The sequence below is a fragment of the Nelumbo nucifera genome, chromosome 8, assembly GCF_055504915.1.
Source record: "Nelumbo nucifera cultivar China Antique chromosome 8, China Antique-T2T, whole genome shotgun sequence".
NCBI classification, from domain to species: Eukaryota; Viridiplantae; Streptophyta; class Magnoliopsida; order Proteales; family Nelumbonaceae; genus Nelumbo; species Nelumbo nucifera.
In genome coordinates this window covers 13,023,915-13,041,046 of record NC_142656.1, presented here as the reverse complement: position 1 = coordinate 13,041,046, position 17,132 = coordinate 13,023,915, and the positions used below count along the sequence as shown (strand labels likewise).

Sequence of the window (17,132 nt, the reverse complement as noted above, 5' to 3'; positions counted from 1 at the left end):
GCTTTATATCTAAAGTAAGTTGGGACCTTTGGCTGGCTAATTGGGTGCTATGGTATGGAAACATAGATTTGGGATTACACTAATCACCTGCACTAAACAACAAATACGGCAAATTTTGCCTTGAATTGGAGTAATATCAAGGAAACTTCCCATGGAAAAACAACAACAGCAGCCATGTTTGGCAGATCTGGGATCAATAGTTGCAATTCAGAAAACTATAAGATGCACATGGATGAATAGGTCCATCTAAAACAAAAAGAGGGCCCAAACCAAAAAATTGATAATGATCAAATAAATTTCAACATTTGATTCTGATTTATGCAAAACATCGTATTACTTTCCAAGGATTTTTCTTAGCCAAACAAAATATTGTCAGCGAGGACGAGCGTATAACTAGCCCAAGGTGACACTCATCAAATGTGTATTCTCATACATGTGGTTACTTATACACGTGTAATGGGGTCACCCGTCCCAGACTGAATGGAAGTGCAGAAGCAAGTCCGGATCTCCTTCATTTATTTCCACAGTTTTTCCTGCACTTCCATTCACTCATTCAATCTGTGGAGATCCGAACTGGACTATATCCCACACCCAAGATTTCGGGTCCTTGATCTTTACTATTCAAACAACTCCTATTTTTACTGACAAAACTTCCTCGGGTATTTTGTCAATTTCTTACTTGGAGGTTTAGAACAATAGAAGTAAGAACCAACAGTGTCCAATCCAGTCCAGTCCACTCCAATCTAGTTTCTTTAGCATTTTCCCTGACAACATAGCATCCTGAGAGCTCAATTTCTGATTGCAAGAGATCTTATCTCAGAGGCCAACTACCATTATGACGTGTGTGATCCTGTCAACAAACAGTTAATAGGGATATAACTCCTTTCTAGGGCCAAAATAACAGTCACCAACTATTGTAGTACATATCTTAACAAATGGAGGAAGAACCATCATAGATCTGTCTAATTTGAAAGTAGCAATGAAATTTTCAAGCTAACAATCAGAGAATACAGTCATTTTTTGCACAAATTCAGACATCAGAACTACCTGTGAACAATTAGCATGATTTGGCCCCATGGCAGAACATCAGTATACAAAACACAAGCCAGCATTAAACACAGAAGAAAATCTATGGGAAGGCTAAACCCTTAGAGTTTAAGGCATCACTTCAACACCACCTCTGAATCCATTTGCAGAAATACCTCCTTAACTCTATTTGACTAGTTGATTTTGGGGCTCAGGTAATACTTTGGATCTCGGAAAAACTTGGTGATCGTCTCTGCCTTGTCTGCCGAAAGATCTGTGTTCTCCAAAATATAATGCTTGGATGCTGTGGATATTGCTTCAATAGAACCAATGGCTTGATTAAGCTGAACAAAGGAAAAGAAAGTCGAAATAGTTATCTGAGGTATAGGTGCATTCCTACTGCAATCCACTTTTTCACAATGATTTACATTTTTAAAGGTTTATCAAGATGAATTCATTAGATCAAATATTCAGGAAGGTGAACATATATGATCAATTTGTTTCCTTTCCTACAAGGGATATCTCCTTGGTAGGTCCTGCATATGCACCATACTTAGGGGACGAATGAGGAAGATGAGAACCTTCATTTACTTGGAAAGTCCTCAATATAAAGGGTTACATCAGATATCCATGCAAACTAGAAATTCAACATGTTTAAATTGAATTACCGCATTTGCATCATGGTTATCAATTCCAGGTATGGACATAATGACTCTGAGGAAAGCATCCATTCCCCGCACCAATTGCTTCCTCTTTTGCAAACAAGACATCACATATTTCAGGCACATTTCAAAACAGAAAGGAGTACAGTGAAAAGAATCAACTTACAGACCTCAATTTTCAATCTGGAAATGGCATCTTGCTTCTTACACACTGCATCAAATGGTTACAGAGACACATTTAAGTAGAGTTTCCAGGAATTATGAGCGCCAATGACTAGGTTCTTACCCCCACGAGCATGGGCTATCTTCAGAATCTTCTCAAAGCCCATCTCTAAGTCCTGAACTGGAATAAATGTTGGCTTCCCAGGCTCCATTCCAAACCTTTAACATAACCCCCAACAAAACAATTACTAAAATTTTGCACATCCAGGAAAACCAAATTATGAATTTATGAGTTTCAAATAAGTGTCTTGACTCACTTAAAGTAAGATCGAACAAATGAATCATTTTGCTCCTTGGTTGGGAGGGTGACAACAACATAAAAGTTCCCAAACTGCTCTTTCAGTTTCTGCACTCTGTGTAGCATAATGATGTCAAACAGAAAATAAAACAAAAGATCCAAAACTGTGGCATTTGTCAGGGGACCTGCTAAAAATGGGAGAGATGTTGTTGCAATCCCAATTTGTCACAAAAACAAATGCTACTGATAATCCTCCACAGTTGAAAATGAAATCCTACAATTACAAGTTCACTGGTTTGAGTACAAGGCAGTCAAAATTACAATACAAGACCAGAAAGAAAGGTCATTACAGGGGCAACAGGGACAATGTTAAGTCGAAATGAATTTGCACTGAGGAAGGAGGAAATGAAGTGGATGAAGGATGGGTGTTGTTCATCTCTCCATTTGTTGCTCATCATACAAACTCCATTGATACCTGCATAAGATAAAATAGCATTGAGTCCTCTTTCCCAGAATTTAACCCCCAAATTTCAGATGTTATATAAATATCCTTACACTTCGAATATTTTTATCATTAAAGAGAAGGATACAGAACAAAAATGATGTTTCTACGTGAAAGCTGAATTTGATAGGTACTTTTAATTAGTAATTTACTACATGGACTGCATAATACTATATTATCTAGCATCCTATATCTTAAAACTTCTAGCTTTCAAACATAACAGGATCTGTTCTCAACTTTTTGTTTTCCTTCACTTTGTAGATTTCCAAGGTAAAAATTATTCCATTGAAGAAATGACCTCCAGTTTGTTGAATCTGATATTCTTCCTAAATCTGTTCTACAGAGAATTAATACAGATGCCTAACTGAATTCTCAGCAGTATAGAAATCTTTTTGGCCCGGATCTTCTGAGGAATTTACTCCCTGCTTCCATTTCTCAACCCAGAAACTGATAACATGTGATAGCATAACATAATAAACCTTCAGCATGGCTCATCTTTGTGGATTATGCTAAGTGCAATGTTCAAAATAAGCCCTGTGCGATTCCAGTTTGAGACTCCTAAAACCTATAATAGTGATAAATTTCAACTTTCTTAATTCAAACAGAGATGGACAAGTTGCTGCTCGAGCTAATATACGCCTTTCAGTTCAATTGAAAGTTTTTCAGGAAAACTGATAATAAATTTCCTTTTTAACCAAGCAGCATTTCCTTAATTGGCAGATGACAACTTTATTCTGTCAAGCCAGAATGGGAAGAAAGAAGGAAAACAAAATTCAACAAATAGATAAAAACGGGTAAATTGTTTCCGCTCACAAAATGCATCTAGATAATTTACTAATAACGCAAACAAAATTCAGGAAACAGTAATATCTAGCAGTTCATAGTCTAACGGAAAAGCAAATAAGAGGCAATACAAATGTCATCTATATTCTCAACTTTTTTTTCCCAGACATAGAAACACTCAGAATAGTCAAAATGAAGCCGTGCTGCAGGATCGCGTCGATCAAGACAGTATTTGCTTCAGAAACAGCATGGTTTACAGTAACTTGGGGGGAAAGATGAGGATAAGGTTGTCGGCAGACTTAATATTCAATATAATCATCAATCGGGCAGAACTTTGTAAACTACGTAGATTTAAGCATCAACAAATCTAAATAAGGAATGCAAGGCAAACTTCGGCAGTCAAATGAAGCTCGTGAAAAATAATTTCAAGCTTAACATTATCTGATCTTAAGTCATCTTAGTTTTTAGGGAAACAAATGCGATGCCCTGAGTAGAAAACTCAAATTGCTTTTACATTATAAACCAACAGAAAAATGAAGGTTTCTTAGCTCAGAACAAAGTTCAGTCGACTTCTTAGGGTTCAACTCAATTTGAATATTTTAAGCGGAGCGCAGAATGCAAACTCGGTTATATATCACCTAAATACACCCTCGGAATGTATTAATGTCGATAATAATTGATAGTACGATGTGAAGATGAAAAGGAAAAGGAAAAGAAAATAAAACTCAGAAACAGTCCGCAATTCTACCTGCGTTGGAAGCTATCGAATGTTCTTTATTTGGTAAATCTCTATAGCTTGGTCTGAAATTTGCCATTTCTGCAAATTCCTCCTTGGCGCCCAAGAGAGAGAGAGCAAAGTGAGGAAAGAAGAGAAAGCGTAACAGCTTAAACAGTCAGCCTCTGTTGCCTTTCGAGACCGGTTCTGCTCCTCACACCTGACGCCTCACAATCACATCCTATCATGAGAACATCTTCCATACTTATTAGTTATAATTCACGGAGATGTTCTTAATTTACGGTGAATGTGCCTGTGAGGCGCCCATTTGTCAGGAGTAGATCCCATCATCTCTAATTCTAATATAACCCAATTTTCAATAAATTTTTAGGCTATACTTGCCTAGGCTTCACGTTCAGACAACCAAGTGAAATATCTAATTCATTTTCCCTCTCCCGGCCATCTCCGTTCAGGCCTATGAAGAATGACGGTAGGCCCAAAGTACTGTTGGGTAGGTGACAGCTCGGAATTGATGTCAGTTCATAAGTGGGTGTTGATGCATAAAATGTGAATTGTTGACATTTTGAATGTTTATAATTTTGTAGTGGAAATCAGAAATTAGGCCCGTTCATACTTTTCTATTTCTTTTTGGGTAAAATAGAAAAACCTCCCTAAAGTTTATGATAATTATAAAAATCTCTTTTGAAGTTTCATTTTAACAAAAACCTTTCCTAGAGTTTTGAAAAAACCTGCAGTTACCTCCCTTTCATCAATGTTCCAGCCAAAAACCTTTGGCCTAATGTATTAATTTTTTGAAAACACCCATTTTACCTTTATGTTTATCAATATAGATGGAGATTTACTGAAATACTCTATTTTTTTTTATTTTTTATTATAAAAATTCCCTAGGTTAATTAAAGAGTAAAATAATTTAATTTTATAAACTCATAATGATTGAATGAAGTCTAAAAGGACAAATTTAGCATTTTGGTTATATTAAAAGATTTCCTAACAAATAGTAAGGACAATTTTATAACTTCAAAGTCTTTATTATGGAGACAAAAATATTTTTTTCTTGATAATGTACTGAGACAATGATAAAAAGAAGGTAATTGCAAGATTTTTTAAAACTATATAGGAGGTTTTAATTAAAATAAAACTTGAGAGGAGGTTTTTATGATTGTCAAGAACCTCAAGGGAGATTTTTATATTATACCCTTTCTTTTTCACAATTTTTTGCTGCACCATTTCTATTTCACATTAATTTATTAATTTCCTGCAATCTGTTACGGACCACAGGACCAGGGTGCATATTGGGCTCATCAAGCCAATCTACGGTCACCACGGCCCAGCCCAACCCATCCATTACCATTCCAACGTCATAAGATGACGTGGAAATTATTTCTAATCATTACTAATCCCCTTGATATAGAAAGTTTTCTTAATATTCTACATCATTTAAAAAAATCGCTTTAATTTTGAAATGAGGAAAACGAGCCAATGTGGTAGAAAGTTCACATCCTCCACTGACATCATGACACATGGCATAACAGAACAGCTGGACTACATCCCAGCATCACCTAGGCGACAACTTGCCTTACCTGGTGACCTACTTCTGCTGCCGACCTGGCGACCTACTTCTGCCACCAACCTAGAGACCTGCCTCTGCTGTCGACTTGACGATCTACTTCTATTGCCGACTTGGCGATCTCCCTCTGTCGCCGACCTGGCGACCTAACAATCTACCTCTATCGCCAACCTGGCGACCTACCATTCTAGAAGCTTGCCAGTTGTCTTTGAACCTTTTGGGATCACGTTAAGTAACCATAGGCCTTATCCTCATCCCGCTCGAATCGATGGGAAACGGTAAGCCTTATTAACTGGCACGCTATCCTCCTTCCAAAGCGAAATGGACCTCTACGTCGTGGGCTGAGGATTCCGGGGGCGTTTCGCGAGACCCACGACATCCCAACTATATAAGGGCATTAGCCCCTGAGACCCAGATAGATGTGCAATTTTTAGTTCTCGTAGCTCTCTAGCTCTCTCACATTTTGCTATCTTAAAATCTTTGATTCGCTAACTTAAGCATCGGAGTGCTCACCCCGGGTAAAGCAACCCGGGCACTCTGACACTACTTCCTTGCAGGTCACATCAGAGCCACCTTTCCAGCTCGTCACCATTTAGATAGGCATCAAAGCCACTTCTCCAGCTTGTCACCATTCAGCTAGGCATTAGAGACACATCTCCAGCTCGTCACCATTCAGCCAAGCATCTGAGTCAGTAGTCAACTGGGAGCTGCCAAAATGTGCATCATCAATTGGGGTCGTCTGTGGGATGCGCTACAAAAGGCTATGTTCTCACCCGATTCTCTAAGCCTCAAGTAATAACATCTTCAAGCAACAACAACAACGCTTGATCGAAAGAACCCCCTAGGGGGGCAGAAACAAAATGATTAGCCCAAACGAGTTCTCGCAGTCTTGCTTGGACATAATCTCCCTAACTATGAGGCCACCGCCATATGTCGAGCTCTACGTGCTCTCTGCGAGAGTTGGCAGCCAACAGAATGTGAGGCCACCCCATAGGCCGAGCCCTCCGTGGTTTCCGTGGGAGTTGATAGCCAACAAACTGTAAGGTCGCGCCGCAGATCGAGCCCTCCATGCTTTACGTGGGAATTGATGGCCAGCTGGCTGTGGAGTCGCCCTCGCAGGTTAGTCTTGCCGAGGTGACAAGGTGCCTGTAGGTTGAGGTGCTGAGAGCAAAACTAGAATGTCAAAATTCCGACGACCTGGCGACCTGGAGACCTGCCTCCGAACTGGCGACCTGTTTCCGCTGACCTGGCGACCTACTTCCACAACCTAGCGATATGCCTCTGCCGCTGAGATGGCGACCTACCTCCGCTGACCTGGTGACACATATAATCAGCCCAGACGAGCCTTGTCAGCCCTGTTTGCGAGGTCGCCCCTACAGGTCGAGCCCTCTGTCGCTCCCGTAGGAGTTGGCGGCCAACGGACTGCAGTCGCCCTTGCGGGTTAAGCCTTTCAAGGTTCCCATGCGAGCTGGCAACCTATAGTTAGTAAAGCTGCCCTCGTAAGTTGATCTCCTTGTGGATTGTCGTAGGAGTAGACGACCAGCACCTTAGAGGACTGACACAGTGCAGCCGTGACACCGACCTGCTATTTAAATTCCAACATCAACGCACATATCACAAGGGGAAGCCAAACTGCTTTCAACATCAAGGACCCCTAAGCTGACCTCGAAATATGTTGGTAACAGGACAAAGGACCTACGATGAAGCATGAATCTACTCCCTTCGCTGAGCTGATCTCAGTTCGGGAGTGAGGGGCAATTGATGAGGGCAGATTTGGCCCTCCACTGACATCATGACACATGGCATAACAGAATAGCTGGATTACATCCCAGCATCACCTAGGCGAAAACTTGCCTTAGCCAAAAAGGGGTCCCAATTGGCGACTTGCCTTTGCCGCCGACTTGGTGACCTACTTCTGCTGCTGACCTGGCGACCTACTTCTGCCGCCGACCTAGAGACATGCCTCTGCCGTCGAGTTGGCGATCTACTTCTATTACCGACCTGGTGACCTACCTCTGTCGCTGACCTAGCGACCTGCCTCTGTTGCCGACCTAGCGACCTGGCAATCTACCTCTGTCTCTGAACCTTTCGGGATCACGCCGCGTAACCGTAGACCTTATCCTCATCCCGCCTGAATCGGAGGGAAACAATAAGCCTTATTAACTAGCACACTATCCTCCTTCCAAAGCGGAACAGACCTCTACGTCGTGGGCCGAGGATTTCGGGAGTGTTTCGCGAGACCCACGACAACCCAACTATATAAGGGCATCAGTCCCTGAGACCCAGGTAGATGCGTAATTTTTCGTTCTCGTAGCTCTCCAGCTCTCTCACATTTTTCTATCTTAAAATATCTTATTTGCTAACTTAAGCATCGGAGTGCCCACCCCGGGTAAAGCAACCTGGGCACTCTGATACAGTTTCCTTACAGGTCGCATCAGAGCCACCTCTCCAACTCGTCACCATTCAGCTAGGCATCAGAGCCACCTCTCCAACTTGTCACCATTCAACTAGGCATCAGAGACACCTCTCCAGCTTGTCACCATTCAACCAAGCATCTGAGTCACTAGCCAGCTGGGAGCTGCCAAAATGCGCATCATCAGTTCACTTTTTACTATTTAGGAGATGTTTGGAAGGTGGCCGTTTTTCTGAAAAACGGTGCCATGTTAGGTGTTTCAACAAATGCCCATATACATGATTGTTTGGTTCAAGTGTTTTTTGAAAAAAAAAAAACACTTGAAGCATAGACATGCCTTGTAAATCAGGACCCACCGATGCATATAACATCAAATTTGGCGTTTCATGCTTCGGTGAACCGTTACCCCCAATGGTTCACTAATATGGCGAATACATGACAGAATATCACCTTACCAACTGTGCACATGCATGAAAAGCAGTGATGAAAATCACCTTGCCAAACAGTATAGTGCTGCTCAATGCCTACGTCGCAGAAACACTCCCAAACATATCAAGACGTTTTTTTGTGTGAAAAAATGGGTCTAGCAAGCATGTGCTTTTTTTTTGAAAATCGGTCCCAAAAAATGCCCACGCTTCCAAATACCATCTTAGTATTAAGTTTATTTTTATTTAGTGGTGCTTTTATAGTTCTGATTTCAATACAATGACAATAATCACCAGATAAAATAGATGATAAGGGAACAAGGAGGTGGCGTTCAGGTAGCTTGCTTGGGCGTTGATTCTGTAAACACCAAACTCAACTTGTTCAGTTAAGAGAGGAAAGGAAGGAAAAACAGGGGTAAAAATGGAATTATAAAAGAATTTAATGATGCATCAAACAACTCTAACTTTTTTCTTAACAAATGGCCTAAAGCCATCCTATAAGGTATATAAGTAGGCTTTGAAAGTTTAGGGTACATTTAAGTGATTTCCTAAATATACATAGTATATATAAATAGTTCTCTTTTTTAATCCTTCTTTGAATTGGGTTTGGTGGCTATTTGGTATAAATACTTAAAATAAGTGGTGGGACTAAAAAAAAAAGAACAGGAAGAAGTGCTTAAAAAATAAGTTGGTCCAGGAATGCTTATTTTAAGTACTTAAAAAATAAGCTCTTTTTTTTTGTGACAAGCAAAGTTCAAAATATCAATACATATCATGCCGGCAGTTACCTGATATGCTCCTCCAAAGATTGTATCGGGTCAGATCATGGTTCAAAGGGTAACTAAGACTTAAATTAACCCCTCTGAACCGGCTTTAAAAAAAATAAATAAAACATAAAAAAAACACTGATACAGGCTCAAAATCCAATCATCTTCTCCATTCACACAAGAACATGGTAGAGGCAGCGGTAAGCTGAACCAAAAGGGTGACCGGCGATTTCCCTTGTGTTTTTGCTCCTATGCATGGCGATTCCCCATGTTTTTGCTTGATATTTCGCCATACCTCTGTCTCTTCATGGAGGGTGTTTTTTTTGTTTCTAATTTTCTTGGTTTGAAACCATTACTGCGCCATTCTTGCACAAATTTGAGTTTGGGACAACTACAACACATCCCACTGCCAGCGAATCGAGGTAGGGTGATCTCTAATCATTCTTTTAGTTTCATAGCAAAACATGAACTTTTTGATATTTTTTTTTAATTCTCTACATATTATTGTGAATAAATATGCCATTATCCAAAATTTTTATATATAAATTGTGGGATATTTTATTATTTTTGCTTATGATGTTGATTGCATTTTCTTCTTTGATTATTTAACAAAAAAGCAAACATTATTACATGTTAATGGAATGTTATTTTGGATTTATTTGGTGCTTGAATTGATTTTCTTTTTTTTTTTTTGATATGATATTGAAATTTCCTTTAGGCTACATTTGGAAACGATGCAAATAAGTGTGAATGCAAATATGTAGAATGTAAAAGTCTACATAAATTGCAAAGTTGGATTAGTTTTGCACCGACAAATTTACTTTCTTATCAAACAGACTTTTAGCTGTAATGGATGCAAACACGAATTCCAATAAAGCATATGCTTTTTTTGTTTTTTTTTTTTATCAAAAGCCCACTTGAATGCAAATTTATTTCTTTTACATTGATGTGCTTTTACATCTTATTATCAATGTAAATATGCACCGGAAAATGTATTTTCTATCATTTGCCAATGCATAAATGTAATGTTGCCAAACACAGGCAAAAGTGAACCAGAGTGCAAATTTACCCTAAACCGGGATTTACACTCTATTTGCATCGTTTCCAAATGCAGCCTTAGGGTTATTTATATAGTGATGCAACTTTTATTTCTACATGAATGAAATTGTAATTCGCATTTGATGTTTTTTTAATTATTTTGCTATGGTATTGGTATTTGTACAGAATTATTATAATTAATTTATGAAATTAATTATTATTATCATTGTTGTTTTTGCTACATAATCTTGTTTCTACAAAATGCTAACAATAAAATATTATTATTTGTTTTGTTAACAGAATTATTATTATCAATTTTAATTTATAGATAACGTTGTTGTTAATAATAATATAGACAACCAAAATATTATTTATTTTGTTATTGTTGTTATTATTATTATTTATTATTGTTTTTGGTATTAATATTATTTGTTGGTATTATCATTATAGCAATTGATACTTTCATTATTAATTTCATCAAAGTACTTTTTGATAATATTTCTATAAAATTACTTTTTTGGAGGTACTGCAATAAATACTTATTTCTAAAACCACTTTGAACGGTGCTCTCCCACCATTGCTCGAGACAAGTAGCTCTTCCTCTCGTAGAGAAAGGGGTTCATAACACTACCATCTGACCATCTTCGAAACATTAAGCATTCTGTGTTATTCAGTGTTTACTTTTTAAATAGAAAAAGGTAAAAAAAAAAAAAAAAAAAAACGAAAAGTTTAAACTATTATTTATCATTTTCCGGTTGAACCGGACACAAAAGATTTCATTTGAATTCCTTCCTTTTCTCCTCCACCAAGTCCTAACCCAAAAACATCCCACATCCCACCGGCAATCTTATTGTACGTCGGTGTTTGTGGACGCGAAATCCACCGGCGGAAGTCCGATGGTAAACGGAGAATCTTCTCCTTGACTATTCACTATTTACTATCTATCCCAAAGGCATCCATCATAGATCAATTAGAACTCTGCCGCCTTAAACATTTCAACAAACTGAAAGAAAACAAATAAATTTCCACCGAAACAGGAGAATAAAGTTAAAAGATAATCAAGAGATAAAAGAGAAACGATCAAATTAAACAACAAAAGTGAATTTCGTATTCTTAATTTCCCACAAACAGTTACATATGCCGATAATGCATCCAAATTTACAGTCCTATGCAGTAAAACATGACCATGAAGAACAAAGCAAAGACAGCAAGAGAGAAAAGGATAGACAAGAAACATGGCTTTCTCGCAGTCGGAGAAGATCAACTACGATACGGGAGCCCTGGGGTTTCAAATCACCTACAAACCTGCTGACGTGGCCACCATCCTAATCATCATCAAGAATGAATATCTAAGGCTGCAAACTATTATAACAATCATCACAGTAATCATCGTTGCAGATTATCATGACCCATGATTGACAGTTTTAACGGCTTCCCATATATAATCAATCAATACTGAAATGAAGTGATATTGGACGATTAAACTCTTCTTCTTCGGTGATCTTGTGATTGTTGAAACCCTCTTTGAGTGGTGCTTCAGCACTACAGCTCGAGGGCAGATACAAACTTGTTCCAGCAACGGGAAGGGTTCATATCAAACTACTCCGGAGATCGACAAGATCCCGAGACTAAGGACCTAGTCACAACCTGCTTGTATCTAAAACCCTCTCGTACCTCCAAAGCTCTGGACAAATATGAGGTTCTTCGGCGCATCCGTCATTTCCGGGAACGCTCTACAAGCTCTCTTAAACTTGCCCCTTCTGGGATGGATGGATGATTTCCTCTAGGAAGAGAGGTGGTTAGAGGACGCTTTCTCTGCTCCCTAGTAGTAAGCCCGTGCACTCGCCGGATGATATGCTCTCGCTGCCGGTGGCTTCTACATTCACGACCGCCGGTGTTGAGTGAGGATGCCGTTTTTGTTGGGCTTGGGTTCGGTAGAGGAGAATCTCAAAAAATGGGAGGGAGTCAGAAATGAGGTTCGAAACGAGAAAGAGAGTCTGTGAACCCAGGTTCATTGTCTCTTTGCGTCCGGTTCGACGGGACATCCAGGTAATGGCCAAAGTCCCGTTAACGTTTGAGAGCTCGCATTCTGTGAACCCGCGGGTTCACGGGGGAGCGTGAACCAACCAACCAGAATCGAACACGTCTCCTCATTGAATTAACAGTGATCTAACGGAATTGCTCTGTTAACTATGATTGAACCGGCCACTAAATGACAAAAAAGCAATGAAACCCACACTTGGATTTCCTCTCTCATTCGAAGTCTCCCCCATCCATCATCTCTCACCATACATGACCAGAGGCGTCAAAAATCAACTGGCCTGAGTGGCCTATGGTCCTAGTTGATCTAGCTTTGGTGTGTTGGACAAATCATGGCCATTGCATATAATCACACACCAATACACTAATTGTTTACACTTTGTATATATGACATACAATATCACTTCTATTTTATTTTCATATAAATAAAATATTTTTTTAAACAAGTCTTTTATACATATTTATTGGGCCAAGTCTATCTAATGTTTACGAATGTTAGGAGTAGAGGACGATAAGTGGAGCCCAATTAATTCTCATCTTGACTGGAACCCAATTAAAAGTGACGATAAGTGACAGGTTTAGAAGCAAAAGTGGTTACTTATATTCAAGGATGCTCATGCAGTTATAAATACGAATGAGAACTTGCACAAGTGAAATATATCTTTTCTCTCCCGTAAACCCACTATATTGGTGCTCCTTTAGTTGAATGGTCCACGGGTGTCACGATCCGAGCCTTCCATCATCATCGGCTCCATCTTGCTAGGTGTTTTCATTCTCCTCTCCCTATTCTTCTTCCCCTTTTCTTATTTCTTTGTATTACCCCTGATTGGATCGACTTCCTAAGTTTCAATTCCAGACATGGTGACGGGCACCCGGCAATCCAACCACTTCTAAAGAAAAACAGAGTAGACTAGCAAAGTATATTGACAGAAATCTGCCGACAATAGCTTCGTCATAGTAGTCGGCAATAGCTTGGTCACAGCAGTTGACAGAAATGAGAGAATAAAAAGGGAAAATAAGGAGAGGAGGAAGAGAATAAGAAGAAGAGTTTAACGTCGAGATACGGATTACTTGTTCTGTTGAATGATTTTAGATGACCACCAGTTGATGTTTTTCTGCTGTCGATAGATCTTACATTTGACTTCACGAGCTCCGGTTGATTTCTTACCATCGCCAATAGATTTTACGGTTGATTTCACGAATGTCGGTTTGCAATGAGATCGCCGGTGAGCTTCTAGACTATGGCTCGGTGGAGATACAGAAGAAGAGTAGTTTGACATTGAGATACAGATTCATTGAAACCCCATTAACAAACAGATAACAAACCACTCTATTTCAATCTTCTCTTTAATTTCTTTGAACTTCTACCGGTGAAGAAATATTATCAGCAACATGCTGCTGCAATGAAGATAAGATTTGAGGTTTGAAAAGATTGGTGCATGCACCAATGTACGCACAACTGCATGCCAGTTGGTCTGTAGAAAGGAAAAAGATAAGATTTGAGAAGAATAACGGGGTTTCAAGGAAAAGGAGAAGGGATGCTTACCGCCGGTTGAATGCACACAGTCGAAGCTCAGTGAAACAGTGAAGAATGCCGCCCGTGGTCTTGTGTTATTGAGCTAAGGTTCACACGGATGTGTGAAGCCATGGTTTCACAGAACGCGGACTTAAAAAATTCTAGGGTAAATTTTTTAAACTACCCTTACCCTTATGATTTAGCTAATAGACTAAATGTATTTGAAAATGGACTGATGCTACTACCACTGTTTCTGAAATTTACTAACTTAACATCCTTAGTATTTCGTCAAAACCCACATACACATAAGACCAAGTGACATTTAAACTTCTTTTAAAATCTAATATTACCCTTCCCTCCTCCCCTTCCTTAGCAATCCCTTCTCAATTTCCTTTAGAAAATCAAGAAATCATCAATAAGAAGGATCTCTCAAAATAGAAAAAGGTAGGCAGGGCTTCCGCAAGAGCCTCCCTCCTCTTCCTGGTCAAGAATCAAGATAAATGGGAAGGAGATTGATTGTTTCAGGGTGGTGCCGCCCTTCCTCCTGCGATTCCCAGCCCATGGTGGTGGTGGCGGCAGCTACAGTGATTGCTGTAACAGACGAAGGGAAGAGAGAAAGAGCGCCACCTCGTCTCTGAAATTGAAATTGAAGGAATGCCTGCCATTTCCAAGGCAATCATGACAGAAACGAAACCCTATAAACTGAAACATTCTTCCTTGGTTGTAGACATCCATTTTCTCGTCTCATTCTATTTACGACAACAAAGCTCACGACAAAAGAACAATTGCTAGCTTTATTTGCCTTTCTCCTGTAGACATCAAGGCATTTTTGTTCAAGTTGCAGAAGCATCTTTAACCCATTATTTTTTCTTCTTCCTCAGGTCCTCTAGCAGAGGTTTTATTATGGATATGTGCTCCTTGATTGGCAGTGCAGATGATTGACAATGGAAGAAACGGGCAGCAGTGGACGCAGGCAATCGGCAAGAACGAGAGAGAAATTTCTCTATTTATATTCACACAGACCCTGATTTTATATTGATCAATCAACAACGAGATCACCTTTCAACAGTTGAATGATGTTGGTGCATTTGGTTGGAGTTCTCTCTTTCTCTCCTTCTTCAACCCCACCTCCCCTGTTCTTCCCCCTATCATTGCTGCTGCTAAGAGTAGCAGCAGCGATTTGGATAGAACCTCCCTGCCCGCCCTTCTCTATTTTGAGAGATCCCTCTTATCGATGATTTTTTTATTTTCTAGAGGAAATCCATATTTGCTCCTCCGACCCTAGGTAAGAGAGAGAAGAAATAGAGATAGATAAGAGAGAAGATACCGGAGGTCTAAGAAGGGGATGAGAGAGGGGTAATATTGGGTTTTAAAAGAAGTTTAAACATCACGTGGTGTCATGTGTATATGGGTTTTGACGGAATAGATACCGGAGGTCTAACCGCGGTGAGAGTAGAATTAGTCAATTGTCAAAAACAGTAAGAACAGCATCAGTCAATTTTCAAACAGTAAGAATACACTTAGTCAATTAAGTGAACCATTAGGGTAGTTTAATAAACTTACCCAAAATTCTAACTATTTTATGTGTAAAAATATGCAAACTTAAATAAAACATTCATGTTATTAGATTCCATATCATGTGTCAGGTTTCAGATTCTACTGCCACAGAATGAAAAAGAAATGCAGAAAGGATATTAGAGCCCGGAGCCCAAAAAGCTGAAGATTGTACGAACAAGTACGGATACACACAATGCAGAATTTTGAATTCCAAACCCCCCTATAAACCACATCATTCCCATGAATTTGGCATCAATTTACAGTCAAGATGCATTCCTCCTGTACTTTGGGGCTATAAAATTCTGATCTGGGCTGATTGGTCATTCTCCCAAGATTATATGCTTGTCCAACCGTATCTTATTTTCTCAAGCCCACCTTGCAAATTGCAGCCATCATCAAACAAGGAGGTTAAGATTTTAGACTTAAGCTCATCTTGGAAGGATTATAAATACAAATATTTATTATGCAAATATATAAAAAATAATAAAAATTATAGGGTTTTGTACTCTACAAATTTGTATTTATACTCCTTGCCTTAGGAGTGAAAAATAAAAGGCAGCAGTTAGAAGGCTGAACTGTTGTAGCCTGTAGGTGGATCTATTTGCCTAAAGAATGGATTAAATACCTCAGCTACCCTTATAATTTAATAAATAGACACAAATTTACCCTACTATTTAAAAAATTATTTAAAATACTGAGACATTTCTAATAAACGATATATCATTAATGTGCTATTACAATACAATTTGTTCGCATGTGACATATTGTTGTGATCAATTTTGCCCTTTTATTAATTTTTCTTAATTTCAAAACTACCCTTTTTTGATCAATTTTGCCCATATCATTGTTTTTTCAATTTTCATCTACCCAAGAATCAAATTGATCTAATAATTTTATGACAGAAAGTGTTGGTTTTGGGCGATGTGGTGGTAATGGTAGAGTTTGGCATTTTTGAAGGAGGGGAAGTGGTGGTAAAGTGTACAGGGGCGGACCCTAGAGTGTTGGTTTCGAACGAAGGAATTGAAGGAACAAGAGGCATTTTTGCGCTGCTGCTTGGTTGTTTCTATGCAAGGCTTTCGCCCTAAAGTTTCAAACAATCAAATCCATTATTCTTCAAATTTTCAAAATAAAACTCCCTATTGTATAATGCAAACATTTTAAAATAGTTCAAGAAAAAAAAATGCACAAATCAGAAAACAAGGGAATGAAAGAAACCCAGAAAGGGGAAACAAACAATCGAATCCATATATATACCTTTGCAGGGGATTATGATGCTTGACATAGAAACCAATATTGTTCTTACACAAGATCTAGTAAGTTTTCCTCCTCTAATTGTGAGAACCTTCCACTGAAACAATTGTCTGTAGACGAATATACTGAGCATGGCGTGGTAGGCTGAGCAGGTGCTTGCTATATTTAAACTGAGCAGAGAACGGAGGAAGGAGAAAGAAACAGGTGGACATAAAACAGCCGTCCACGTTGTAGTGCGATTTTCGTCAAAAACAGCATACAGTGAAACCTGGTTTGGGTTCGTAGCACAGAGACTGAGGGAAAGAAGCAAAACTAGTAGGCACGAGGCAGTAGCAGAGTTAGAATTGGGAAAGACTTCTCTCGTGTCTATACCCTACATTCCACAGAAC

The 17,132-nt window shown here is 39.1% G+C and overlaps 1 protein-coding gene across 4 annotated transcripts; it reads right to left on the bottom strand.

Moving 5' to 3' along the window:
• Positions 1-348: 348 nt before the first annotated feature.
• LOC104592326 (DNA ligase-like protein) lies at positions 349-17,132 on the bottom strand. Of its 4 annotated transcripts, XR_016079892.1 has the most exons (9): positions 16,747-17,130; positions 2,499-2,623; positions 2,334-2,422; positions 2,168-2,263; positions 1,975-2,069; positions 1,859-1,899; positions 1,695-1,778; positions 1,048-1,370; positions 349-850 (listed from the first exon to the last, which is right to left on the bottom strand). XR_016079892.1 is itself a non-coding variant. In XM_088894068.1 (8 exons), the coding sequence occupies exons 1-8, from the start codon at positions 16,874-16,876 to the stop codon at positions 1,221-1,223; spliced, it is 810 nt and encodes a 269-aa protein (XP_088750194.1). In that variant the 5' UTR covers positions 16,877-17,130; the 3' UTR covers positions 884-1,220. The 4 variants fall into 4 exon arrangements, 3 of the variants coding, with proteins under 3 accessions (XP_088750194.1, XP_010249949.1, XP_088750195.1); XM_088894068.1 differs by lacking the exon at positions 349-850 and having other exon boundaries at positions 884-1,370; XM_010251647.3 differs by lacking the exons at positions 349-850; positions 16,747-17,130 and adding an exon at positions 4,182-4,676 and having other exon boundaries at positions 884-1,370.

Coding starts and splice junctions, on each gene's coding strand:
- LOC104592326 (XM_088894068.1), bottom strand. CDS start 16,876: ATGCTCAGTATATTCGTCTACAGACAATTGTTTCAGTGGAAGGTTCTC. Junction 2,264..2,333: donor ATCTCTCCCATTTTTAGCAG/GTCCCCTGACAA, acceptor TATGCTACACAG/AGTGCAGAAACTGAAAGAGC. Junction 1,779..1,858: donor TTTCCAGATTGAAAATTGAG/GTCTGTAAGTTG, acceptor TGTTTGCAAAAG/AGGAAGCAATTGGTGCGGGG.